Raw genomic sequence first — 13,176 nt, forward strand, 5'->3', positions numbered from 1 at the left:
CTGAAGGAACAAAGGTAAAGGTCAAAACAAAGGAAAAATACTGTAATTTCTGAACATTGCTTTCATTAATCTAAAGAAAGTAAAATAAAACAAAGAGTATGTGGGTGGACAGGAAGATAACAATATGATGTCCTGGGGAAGGTTTTCAACTGCTTTTCATTTAATGTAGCTACTACGTACCTTAGAAAAGCTTCAAAGAAAAGTCAAAATTTCCCCAATTCATCAATCATGGATCCACCTGAGCACTCCATAGTACGGGACATACAGCCTTTTCCAAACCACAAGACTCAAGAAATGGCCATCAATCTATGCAACTCTAATGCCATCCAGTAAACAGCTGCCAACTTCCCTACAGTGGTGATCTGGAAGGCTGTGACCATGTAGGAAACCTGCAAGAGCAAAGGAGAGCTCACCTGAATCAAACTGCTCCCCATCGCCATTGGCCAGGCCCTGCCCCTTCTCTGGGGATAGATGCTGGCTCTCTTGCACGGTAGTGATGAAAGATGCTCTTGTGTCCATGGTTCAGAGAAAGAGTCCTTCCTTTCCTAATTCATTCTGCAGCAGAGTTCCTAGGGTACAAACTGAATGAAAAAGAAACAATGAGTGATTTGTTGTACTTACACCAACACAGCCACACCAAGTAGGTTTCATGTTATAATATTTCATCACAGCTCTTCAATCTTGCTCTCCTTTCCAAAGTGAAGCCACTGCTGGAAGAAAGACCACAATACTTGGGAGAGACAGGAAAAACCACTAGAAAATAAAGTTAAGCATTTATAATGCAGATGCTGAAATAAAATAGTGCTGGCTGCAACCGCTTTTTGAAGGCAAATTTAAGAGAACTGCATCATTTAGTGACATTTAGGGCAGAAAATACTAACTTGGGTGTAGATCAGGTTGTGGTGGCAGAGGAGGTTCTTCTGTTTTAAAAGTGTTTTAAAAACAGCATAATAAAACCACAACATAAAAATGTGTGAGAAAGGGAATATAAGACTGACTAGATCTTGAATCAGACACGAGATCAAGAAACGTATTTCTAGTAAGAGTAAGCCATCAAATAAGCAATACCCAGAGATACACATTTGAAAGTGTATTAAAAAAGAAAAGAATGAACTTTTCAGTAAAACTCACTAAGATAACGATGAACTACAAGGTGTCAAGGGTGAACTGGAAAAGAGAAACTAAGAGCTGAGGTTATGAGCACAGAGGGAACCAGCTAGTCATACAAGACATGCTGCAGTGAAGACAGATGGTAAGAGAAGGCGTGTGTCCAGAACATAAGATACAGAGGTCTGGTCCTGCTTATTAGTGGATGCCTCCAAGACTCAGATGACAGAGAGGACTACGCTGGCAGCACCAACACCAAATGCTCTACAAAGAAGCATGATGAAAAGTAGGAAAGAAGCTTACTGCCAGACTCCACGCAAAGCAGAAGGTAATTTGTTTTTTTTTTCAACTTTTACTACTCAAGAAGACATTCAGAAAGACCAAATATAGTGGTCACAAAATAGAAAGAGGGAGAGTGCTTTGTCATAGACTTTTAACTGATAACATATGTACCACTCATCCTCAGAGTATATTAACTTTCAATTAACTATGAAAACTAGAAGTAATCAGTTTATTGTAAGTCAAAAAATGCTTATGTTTCAGTAGAGAAGACTTCAATAAACATCATTAATAATAAATTGGTTAAGTATCAGGATATTATGTCAGGCTTCTTAAGTGTGAGAAGAATGGGATCATCAGCTGAAGCTACGTTTTGGGTAGTTTCAGCTGTTTTCATTTCTGTCTAGGACCAAACAGCAATGAATGGTAATCTGGGTCTACTGAAAAAGAATTTTAAAGGACAGAGAGAAATCAATTTAAGCACAACAATCTATCATTTAAAACAAAACTCAGGGGCACCAATACAAATACTGAAAGATAAGACTACTTATCTTAGTTAAACCTTGTAATGTTCCCACAATGCTGACTGGGCTAAGTCATAAAGTGATAGAAAGCTGAATATGCCCATTCAAACCATGATAGTATTTGCCATTTCTCATGCAGCTAAACCCCAGATCTACCACCAGATTCACAAGAACGGCCCATTCCCCTGAGACTGGAAATTGCCTATCAGAAATGGGAAACAGATAGGAAAAACCAGCAGGAAGCTGCCCAAGTGGTTACCACTTGGAAGAGATCAATCCTGTACAGCCCTGTCTGGGACTGAGCTCGGGTCCACTTAGACTGGATGGCTGGACTGGGTGGTCACGTAGATCTTTTTCAACTTTGGTGATTCTATGGTCTCATGTTTGCTATTTCAGCTACAGACAACTCTGTTTTGAGCTACATACCTTCTTATATTGGGAGTATCTACTTCACATGGTAGGAAAGGATTTACGTATCTTCCCAATATGATGTGACAAGAAAACAAAACTCCTATGCAAACATGAGCTTCTGGATAACTGAGCCTCCTGTTGATACAACTAACTAGCAAAGAAATCTGACATAAGAAGAGAAAAACTAATACCCTGTTAATTGCTGCTAATTAACACTTCAAACGAAGTCTCCAGCCATACTGTTAACAGCAGCATGCTGACTGGCCTGCATCAACAACACTAAACAAGCAACATACAGTGCCATGCCCTCATTTCTGTATGTCTGAAAGAAACATGCATCTCAAATTAAGGACCATGAGCCACGTGGCCAGCCTGTCAACCAGGGAACGTGAAAAAGCAGCAAAAAACACTGAAGGTGACACTACATAGAGCAGCAACAAAAAGCAATGGATTATGAAATGCAATTGAAAGAGAGAGGGAAAAATCCCCTGCTTTCGGATCTCTTGTTCAGCTGGTGGTTCAGACTGGTCTGATGCTTCCCCCACACAGCTCCCATTCCCCTGGTACTTAATTCACATCCAGACTTTTAATTCACAGTCAGAAAAAGGCAACCAATATAAAAAGAGGAATCTCTTTTATTTGCTTCTTCCCACAGCTGTCAGTCTAAACTGCATCATTATCTCAAACATGCTGCCTTGTCATCTCTACCAATATTGGCTCTTCGAGTAACTGCCTGTGTTGGCTTTGTCACACCATTCTACACTCCTCATCTCCTGCACATTCCTCCCTCTTCTTCCTTCATTTGGAATAAGCCCATGGGGAGAGATACCCCATGCACACACAAATCCAGCACCCCAGGGTTATCTATCCCCTGGCGTCTCTCCTTAAAAACTTAACTTCTTCCAAAACAAGGTTAATTAATGGGGACTGACATACTAGAAAGGCAGGCTATCAGAAAAGAGGATGCAAAAAAAGATCCTATATACCTGAAATTCCCTGTCTGGATAAGATAGGTGGATAAGACTTGGTGCTGAACTTCTCAGTTCAGACACTTCAAAACTCATCTTGAATTAGTCTCTCCCCACTAAGTTGACCCATCTTCTCACCCACAGAACACAATACATAATCAGTTATCACTGAACAGACAAAGCATACAGGAATCAAGTTGATCTCCTGCCCTAAAAGATTCTTCTCCAAAGCATCACTTTCCTCTTTGGAATTCAATCCTCGTTAGGTGTTTGTTCGAACACTCCTGAGGTCCTTCTGGTTGACTTTATTGCCTTTAGCAGGGCATTATGCACATCCCAGCCCCAGCAAATGTTGGACTCCCAGTAACCCCATTGCAAATCACAACACACAACCTCCACTTTTTACAACTCAAGTCAAGTCAACAGCATTTTCTCTCAGGTCTTAAAGTCCAAATCTCCAGCCTTTGCTTTATACAATGCAGGTGACCTTCCTCAGTGCTCTGAGAACATCAACAAAAGCACGTAGGCAACACAAGGCAGTTAATTCAGTCTTCAGCTTCCCCAAAAACCTAGCTGACATGCAATGCTGCCCATCACCCAACTCATTTAACATGAGGATGCTCAGGACTAAAGCCGTGGCAGAGAAGAAAGGCTGCTCCTTCAGGCAGAGGTTCCTAAAGAAAACCACACTTCATGAAGGATGGATAGTGGCAGCCTGCCACAATATTTACACCCCCTGAGCATCTGCACAATGCAAACGGAGGCTCGTTCAGAAAGGCTATTGAACACATCAAGGAACAGCTTTCACCTCCTAGAGAAAGAGCCTGTCTCCATTCTCAGACAAAGTACCAGTTGGAATCCTTTTAAGGATCACTTCTTCCCAATTCCTGTCTCTTCACTTATTTGAGGGGTTCCCTCACCGACTATTTTCACTTATACGAAGTGACTATTTCTCCCTCATATCAAATACCCCGCAGCATTTTATCGGGAGCAACAGTTGAAAAGAGAAGGAAAATAATCTGTTTTCCACATTTTTTTTTGGTAGATAGAATGGGAAGATTTGGATTTAAACTGCAGGAGGGTACAAGGGATTTGGGTACAAGGATGCAAATCACTAATAAAGAATCCAATGAATACAGGAAGGACACAAAACATCCCTGTCTGGAGGGGTCAGGATGATGACCTGTCCAGAAGAACACCCCAATAGAGCTAATCCTTGCCCCTGGGTAAGAGATGGTCTGCACAAGCCCCATAGGTCCCTTGCAGCCCTGCTCCAGCCACTCAATAGGGCCGATCCTTCTGCTCCTGAGGTTGAGCATGTTTCTTTACAGCTGTATCATTTGCATAGTGCCAGAGAAAATAAATAACTATGGAGGAAAAAACAAGCTAAAAGCAGAGAACAGAATCATCAGAGGGGTCTAATCAGCCATCCTGAAGGGGAAAAAAGGATGGGAACTAAACTCTGAAGAGACCTGGTGCAAAGTGTACAAGAAAAAGGGAGATGTGGCACTGCGAGCCATGGTTTAATGGGCACGGTGGGGATGAGCTGATGGTTGGACTAGATGATCTTAAGTCGTCTTTCTCAACCTTAATGATTCTGTGATTGTGTGAAAAGGGATTACGTGAGGAGGTGACTGCCCTCTGTAACTCAGCAGGTCACTGCACTCCTTCCTGCTTGCCCTGGTGCCAAACACCTCACGCTATCAAGCCAACAGAGACAGACCTGTTTCACAAAGCAATTTTCTCATCCTCTCCACCCGGCACACCACAGAGTCCAGGATACACAGTTAGATAAATGGCAGCGAGATAAGGCAACAGAAAGTAAAATAAACCTAATTAGAGCAAGTAAGTTGTTTACAGTGAAAAGCCCTGCAGTATCAGGCAAGAATGAAGGGGGAAAAAAAAAAGATGACAGGCAATCACACAAATGCCTGGCTTAGGTACTCACACCACTCTTAGCTGCCTTATACTAAAATGCAGCCACAGCACTGATATTTTATACCCTCTCTGCATAGATCATAATGCCAGCATAAGGTGCCAGGACAAGGAGAGGGAGGTCACTATGTGTTCACCTTTGTCACTTTGAGCTGCTCTGTCACCTGCTAGGGAGCCGTCATCCTCCCTCTGACTAACAGGTCCCCCTGTGGTGTGCATTTCCACACATACTAAAGACCCACTAAACATCAATGGTTTTGGGAACACGGTCTGTTTAAGATAAAGCTGAATAAGCACCCTGAAAAAGACAGCTGATATCCACGATGTCCTTTCATAGAATCATAGAATGGCTTAAGTTGAAAAGGACCACAATGACCATCCAGTTTCAAAGCCCCTGCTATATGCAGGGTTGCCAACCACCAGACCAGGCTGCCCAGAGCCACATCCAGCCTGGCCTTGGATGCCTCCAGGGATGGGGCATCCACAGCCTCCTTAGGCAACCTGTTCCAGCGCATCACCACCCTCTGAGTGAAAAACTTCCACCTAATATCCAGCCTTCACAAGAGGCAAAACACCACAGAGCTGATCAGTGCTTGGGTTTGGTCCTACAGGTGTTTACACCCTTCTCAGAGCTCAACATCCAGAAAGAAGCTTCAACAGCTGGAAGGATGTGCAGAAAAATAAGTTGCAGCCCTCACAGACATCTCCTGTCACCCCCTTCCCTTCCCCCAGGGCATGGGAGGGCAGCCAGCAGCCCCTGCCAAAATCTATCCAGAATCAAATTCCACTATGTGTTATAACCTAAAGTCCTGCAAGTCACACTTACAAGGCTAACTGCAGCCCTCTCCTCCAAGAAAAGAGGAATAAACACAAACCTTTCCCATGTTTTTCTATTCAAACTGGATCTTAGGACTTTACACAAGCAATTAGAAGTTCCTTGCGGTAGCTGCCTGGCGATGTGAAGAGCATTAATCACGAAGGCAAGAATTATGAATGCAAGCAGAAATAGCATGGATTCTGCACACGGCTTATTTTTAAGCTTCACACCTACTCAGAACAATCTCTTGATCAGTTGTCAAGAACCGCTTCGTTCGGGGATTCAGTGCTTTCCAGTGCTATTTCATTTCAGAACAAACGCTTCTGATTCATAAAAGAGGAGTAACTGCGAACACACACTCCAAACCTCCTCTAGAACTCTTTGCTTGCGAGTGGCCTGTCTCAAAATAAACCTTTTTGTGAGGTTTTTCAGTGTCAGAGAGTTTTCTGCTCACATCGCTTCAACCCCCTGCACTGCAATCCAACTGAGTGATGACATCCTCTGCACTGTCCACATGCTCAGTAACCAAAGAGTCCTACATCTCCATCACCTTCAGGTCATCTGAAATGCAGCCCCCCCCCCTGGTTTCCATGTTGTTTTCTCACTAAGTGAGCAGACGTGGCACTGAGGGCCATGATTTAGTTGGTATGGTGGTGATGGGTTGATGGCTGGACTAGATGATCCTTGTGATCTTTTCCAACCTTAATGGTTCTATGATTCTCTGCGCAGCTTCAGAAACGCACATTCAGCTCCTTCTATACATTTTGGCTATGTGCCTCAATTCTTTTCTCAAATCCTATCCTTCATCACTTGGACACAAGCAGACACCAGCCAAATCCTTCAGCCACCACTACCTGAGATCCCCCTCTTCCCACATCAATATGAATTTAGCCAGCTAAAAGCCCCCTAAGAAACAAGACATCACCTTCTCTGCCATCAGGGTACCACCACACCCCCTTGCTGCACTCTCCTACTGTGCTAGCATCTCAATGGCTGCAAACAGGCCTGATAAAGTGACTCAAAATACATATGTGCACTTGGTGTAGCACAAGCCACAGTGGGGAGAAGTATCCATAGACTAAACAGTTGGCACTTGCAATGTTTATTCTACGTGTAGTAATACAAGCATAAAGTTTTAATAAGTGTTTCATTAAAACATCAGCTGTCTGTCCAGCCAATTATCACTCATAATCACAGCTACACACTGCCTTCTACAGATGGCCTTACAGCTGTGTGTTACACTCCACCTCTGCAGAATCCTTTAGAACATCTGTTGAATATCTGTGTTTTCTCAATAGATAAACGAAACTATACCAGCTTGCTTATAACGCATCTAATATTCTGTTCCCCTAAAAAACAGTAAAGATGTATTTCCTTGTGGCTTACCATACACTAGTTTCCTGACGGCTCTTTGCTGTATCTATTTAAATAGCTTTTAGATTTTCTCTTAGTAACAGATTACGCTGAGCCTCCATCTTATCAGAGGAGTTATCGGGATCTAATCCCTTATAAGCACTGAAGTTATTAGAGTTGTGAGACTATTTTCCTTCCTTCCATAAATAATCTGTTGCAGAGAAAAAAGAAAGAGGAAGTAAAAAGGTGTGGGGGAAACCATTTGAATTTTTGCTCCCCCAATCTGTGATCCTAAATGCAAGAAGCAAACCTGCCTTACCCACTGCCCTGGCAAGGAGCTGAGGATAGGGGTTGCACACCACTGTGGATGGGGCACAGACTGCACCACCAGAGCAACGCCATGCAAAGCAAAGTGTCCCAGTCAGAAAGTGCAGTTTGCAAAGGGAAACGCCATTTTAAGCTGTTTTTTTCAGATAAAAATTCTCCTCCTTGCTCTTCCCCTTCTCCATCTCCACCCTATAAGCTTGCTGCTTCCCTGAGCGGCACAACCTGGTCCAAGCAGAGGATGAAGGCTGAAAGAGGGGGGGAAATGGGATAGGGAGATGGTGCAGAGCCCTGTGGGAAGGCAAAACCTCAATGTGCACGATAAGGTGGGCAAACACCACCTCTACTCTCCAGCACGATGGGTTTCTGGAGAGCATCCCCAATAGATTCAAGGGCATCTTCCTTCCTGGGTCTTCCCTGTTCCTCCACCCCTGCCCGGACACTGAGATGCTGAAGCTTCCCATCACCTCCCACAGCTGCAAAACATCGATGTTCCAAAGTTAACATCTCGCAACGATGAAAAAGCAATCCCTGAGCAGCAGTAAAACATCCCCTGCACTGGAATAAGGAAGTTTCTCTCCAGACAGCCTCATTCCTCCACTCCCCTGAAGAATGCATTTGCAAAAGGCAGCGGGAAGGGGACAAACAACTCCTTGCAAACTCCTCACCAACTCTCATTTTGCTTTGCAAAAAGCTGCGATTCGCCTCCCCTCCATCACTGCGGGCTTTTTAGGGTCTTTTCTGCAGAAGAGCTGCTCGCTGCAACACTTACTTGTCAGCCCAAATTTCAGCGCACAGCAATTTCAGAGCATTTTTTTGCTCAGCAACAGAGGGGGAAAAAAGAAGCACATCCCCGTTGATTGTCGAGGGAAGGTTTGACAGCTCCAACAGGACATCTCATCCCATCCCACGACACGTCTACTGCTAATGCAAAATAAATCATCACTATGTCTCTCGGCATTTCCCAACCCTCCCCCCTCTTTCATGGCACGCCTGCAATTTTGGCATCCGAAAGCAAAAACCGGCCACGCTCCGAAGTCTGCGTGCTCCTTGTCGTGCTTTCCTCCCAGCACATACAAACCCCTGCACTTTTCCCATTGCTTAAGTCCTACAAGGGGGGGGGAGAACCCCGAGGATGGAGCCCATCCCTCTCCCTCCGCATTGAATTCCCCAGCGCACCTCTCCGAGCAACAAAAGAGAGTTGAACCAAACGTGCGGTGCCTCGCTTCCCTCCTTCCCCCCCCCCCCCCCCAAAAAATGTTTATTTCCAGCTTTTAAAAGACACCTTAATCCGCCATGTTGAGCCGACAAGCTTTATAAATATTCATTTACCGCAGTTCGGGAGCGCTACGGGAAATATGTAGCGATCAAGGCTGCACATTTTGGCACAGCCGATTTGCTTTCTTTTCTTTCCTTTTCTTTTTCCTCCCCGCTATTTGCGGCAGCTCGGCTTTCCTCCCCCCCTCCTTCTTTCGCAGATTCAGAAGAAAGGCACTCGCACACCCAAAATAACTCTTTCCGAGGCATGCAATCGTCAGCCTAGTAAACGCGAAAGGAGGTCGGCGTGAGAACGTAGCGAGGGGAAGCACCACCACGAAGACAGATGGGAGTTTAAAGAGGGGAAAGAAAAAAGAAAATAAAAAAGAAAAGGAAGAAAAAAAGGGGGGGGAAAAAGGAAAAGAAGGAAGAGAAAGAACTGAGCGCATCTACAGCACGACGGGAAAAGATAATAATAAAGAAATAAAGCTCCGCGGTGCCGACGAAGGACGGCGGGGAGCGGCAGCCGCAGCCCCGAGCGCAGGTACCGAGCGGCACAGCCAGGCTGCGCCCCATCAGCCTCGCAAACACTTCACAACAACTCACTCTACCGAGAGCAAAACCCCACGCCCCGCTGCCATCTCCCCTCTGCTTCTCCTTCTTCTTAAAAAAACAAACAAAAAGAGATTTTTAATAAGCGTCGAAAAAGAAGAAGCGACTCCCCTCCATCTACCCCCCACCACAAAACCCCCCCACCCACCCCCAAACAAAAAATTAACAATAATAATAAATAAAGAGCAAAGCCAGCAGAGAGACAGGGCTTCCATGTGGTGCTGTGCTGTGCCTTGTGTTGCATGCACTGAGGCACAGACTGCAAAGGAGCTGCAGGATGCGGCGCTTACCTGAATAAGTTTAAGGGTTTTTTTATTTAGTTATCTATTTTCCGCTGCGCGGAGCCGACCCGTCCCTCCGCCCGCACCCGCGGCAGACTCATTCCAATATGGCATCCGCGCAGTGCGCATGCCTGCCTCTTTTTTTAGGGCTTTTTTTTTTTTTCCCCCTTTCTTCTTTTTTTTTTAAGCAGCCAACTCCTTCGGTGACCTTTTTCAGCTGTTTCCCAAAATATATTTAAAATAAAATAGAACTGAATAAGAAATCCGCTCTTCCTCCTCCCCTTACGGCACACTCAGCATCAGCCGCGGTGATGGTTGCGCGCCGCGCGGTCTCTCCGTGCGCGCAATTTTGAGCGAGAAAATGCCCCCAAACCATCGCGGAGCCGCCAGCGAAGTGGGAAATTTGCTCTGATTTTTCCCTCCCCTCGATCTTTTCGCTTGGGTTTGGTGGCTGATTCTGAGTAGTAAAGAAACTTTCGGGGAGGATGGGGATACAGCGATAAGGGGAAAAGCACCGCGGCTCCTCCAGTCCCTGTCCTGGCACCCCTTGGCTCCCGTATTGCCGTATTATCTGCTTATTCCTCATTGTTAGAAAGAAAAAATAAGGCACGAAACAACACCAGAGCCAGCGAGGAACAAGATGCGAAATCAACTGGTGCGTACCCTCCCAGAGCGCAGCACACGCACAACTTTCCAGCTATCGTTTACATCTTAGATCATTCCCTTTTATTTTTCCTTTAGTGGCCGCAGGGGATGTAGGCAGAATCGCGACGTGCGGATGTGCTGGTGAGGGGCTGTTTGCGCGTTCAGCCACACTGCGGATTTTTTCAGGATTTGGGGTTTTTTTTCCCCCTTTTCCTTCTTTCAAGCTGCCGAAATTATCCCCGACGCAGCTCTGGAAAACGCCCCGTGCCCCACACACCGATTGGTTCCGCTTCCCTGTGGGGTGCTTGAAAAATACCCAGAGGGAATGAAACCCTCCCCTTCTGCACCCGGGGTTATTTGGGATGCCCCAATTGGTGATACCCGGCCAGTTCTAGAGCTTCCCCTACACAAGTTTGCACAGCAACAAATGTGTTTTGCAGGAATTTTGCTACCTGCCTTGCAGCCCTGCCCAAAAGCTGAGCAATGCTCGTTTGCTGGGGATTTTTTGGACGCTTTGTAATCCTTTTTCCTGTAGCATTCCTGATGGGGTTGAGGGTGCAGGACATCTTTGGAGCATTCCCTGGCATCAATGCACACATTCAGCAGAACAGAAGGAAGGTTTCCTTGCTTCTGGGCTTTGTTCTTTCTGCAGGGAGGGTTTTTTGACACCTGGGGACGTGTCAGAGCAGTGGCAGTGACTTAGAATCATAGAGTCATAGAATCACAGAATCATAGAATGGCCTGGGTTGAAAAGGACCACAATGATCATCCAGTTTCAACCTCCCTGCTGTGTGCAGGGTCACCAACCACCAGACCAGGCTGCCCAGAGCCACATCCAGCCTGGCCTTGAACATCTGCAGGGTTGGGGCATCCACATTTCTCAGTTAATCCCAACTCTCCTCTGTCTCATTGCAATCGCCATCATCCTTTCACTGATCCTTGCCCAGAATTCAGTGCTGAGCCTCCCTATCCCCTTTCTCCTCCATCAACCCACCTTCTTTCCCTTCCACTATTCCATGCCCTTTTTCTCTCATAGGTACATCAGTGCACCATGGAGTGTTTGTTCCTCAAAACAAGTCAGGCAGTAGAGAAGAAGGGGATACATTCATGGAGAAAAGAACAATTGCTTCAGACTGTGTGTTTCTTTACCACCTTCTTTCTGTTTGTGGTCCATCTTCAAAAGGTCATGGTTTGGCTCCTCTGGCTCCTGCAGTGTTGCTTTGAAACAAACACTTCAAGCAATTCATATTTTTCAGGCTTACAGGTTGGATGGAATTTCAGAGTAGAAAGGAAATGCTGTCAGAGCTTCAAGATCAGATGAAAACTCCAACAGATGCCAGGAAAGCACTGAAGTCCCATTTCTCCTGATGATCGTGGAAGGGGTTGACATTTTCAGCATGGTGACATTTCATATTTTCAGCATATTTTTGAGTGGAAGATGCCCTGCAAACATGATACCTGTTCTTGCTCCTTTTAACCTGCTCTAAATTAGGTTACCCTGAGGCTTCTTTCACTGTGGCATAGTTCAGTGTGGCTAAGGCCGTGGCATGTTCTGACACTGAAGCCATTCAAGCTAGGGGCACATCATAAGTTCTCACTGCATGATTATTATTTTTTCCAGTTCCTTTCCATTAGATGCATTATTCTTGTTCCCATATAGAATCACAGAATCATAGAATCATTTGAGTTGGAAGGGACCCTTAAAGGTCATCTGGTTCGTCTCCTCTACAATGAACAGGGACACCTCCAGCTACGTCAGGTTGCTCAAAGCCCCATCCAGCCTGACCCTGCATGTCTCCAAGAAAGGGGCATCCACCACATCTCATTTAAGGGCTCTTTTGTGCCTCTGATCTCTCTGGAGTTTCTTCCTGTCTCATAGCCCTCTCTTATTTTCACTCAGAGACCATTTCTGAGCAGCTGACTGTATGATGACTGTAACAGCTCCTGCTGGTGGTTGAGACGTTGGGTCTTGCTCATAGCTGGGAATACAAAATGGTTTAGTGGACATAAAGTACAGCAAAAGCTGAGTGATTTCATTTTAGTTCTACCTTTTAGAGCATTACTGGGGCAAAGAAACTACTCTGGGAAATACTGAGTTGTTCCAGCTTAGTACTCCATGATTCTATGATACTATCCCAAGATTTAAAATAGGTTTAATCCCTGGTGAAATATCACACCAAGCTTAGCTCCAGCTTTAGTCTCAGTAGCACTGTGTTCTCAGGGGTATATCTTCAACTACTAAGTTACATAAATTTTGCTGCTATTGATGCTGCAGTGTCACACCTGTTGGCAGCCACCTAACACCCAAACTTGTATTTCAAGTTAAGAAAAGAAGTTCCTCAATATTTTTTGATCGATGCATTTAGGAAAAATGCTTTTATGTAAACAGGACTGGTAAAAGATTTACCAGAGCACCAAGCACTTAAGTTATCATTATCATCTAACTGCCCATTTCTAATCTTTACCTCCCAAGAACATTCACACTCCAAGCTGTCCATAGCTGAAGAAGTGAAACATGTACAACCCAGTGAAGTTCACAATCTCATTGTTTTAGATTAGGAATCAGTGGTTTTTAAGCTCCAGAATAGGTTATCAACACACACAAAAATGCATCCACTTCCCAATCTGGAATCTCTAGCAGTTCTAGGCTTTAGAGGACAGGT

The 13,176-nt window shown here is 45.0% G+C and overlaps 1 protein-coding gene across 1 annotated transcript in view; it reads right to left on the minus strand.

Moving 5' to 3' along the window:
* The window catches only part of SFMBT2 (Scm like with four mbt domains 2), a 98,413-nt gene extending 88,410 nt beyond the window's left edge, over window positions 1-10,003 (minus strand). Inside the window, exons 1-2 of the mRNA XM_015865816.2 lie at window positions 9,878-10,003; window positions 414-581 (exon numbers count right to left, since the gene is read on the minus strand). Of these exons, the coding sequence (XP_015721302.1) occupies window positions 414-519 (106 nt within the window). The 5' untranslated portion in view covers window positions 520-581; window positions 9,878-10,003. The remainder of the gene's footprint in view (window positions 1-413; window positions 582-9,877) is intronic.
* Window positions 10,004-13,176: the final 3,173 nt, after the last annotated feature.

The sequence above is a fragment of the Coturnix japonica genome, chromosome 1, assembly GCF_001577835.2.
Source record: "Coturnix japonica isolate 7356 chromosome 1, Coturnix japonica 2.1, whole genome shotgun sequence".
Lineage (NCBI taxonomy): Eukaryota > Metazoa > Chordata > Aves > Galliformes > Phasianidae > Coturnix > Coturnix japonica.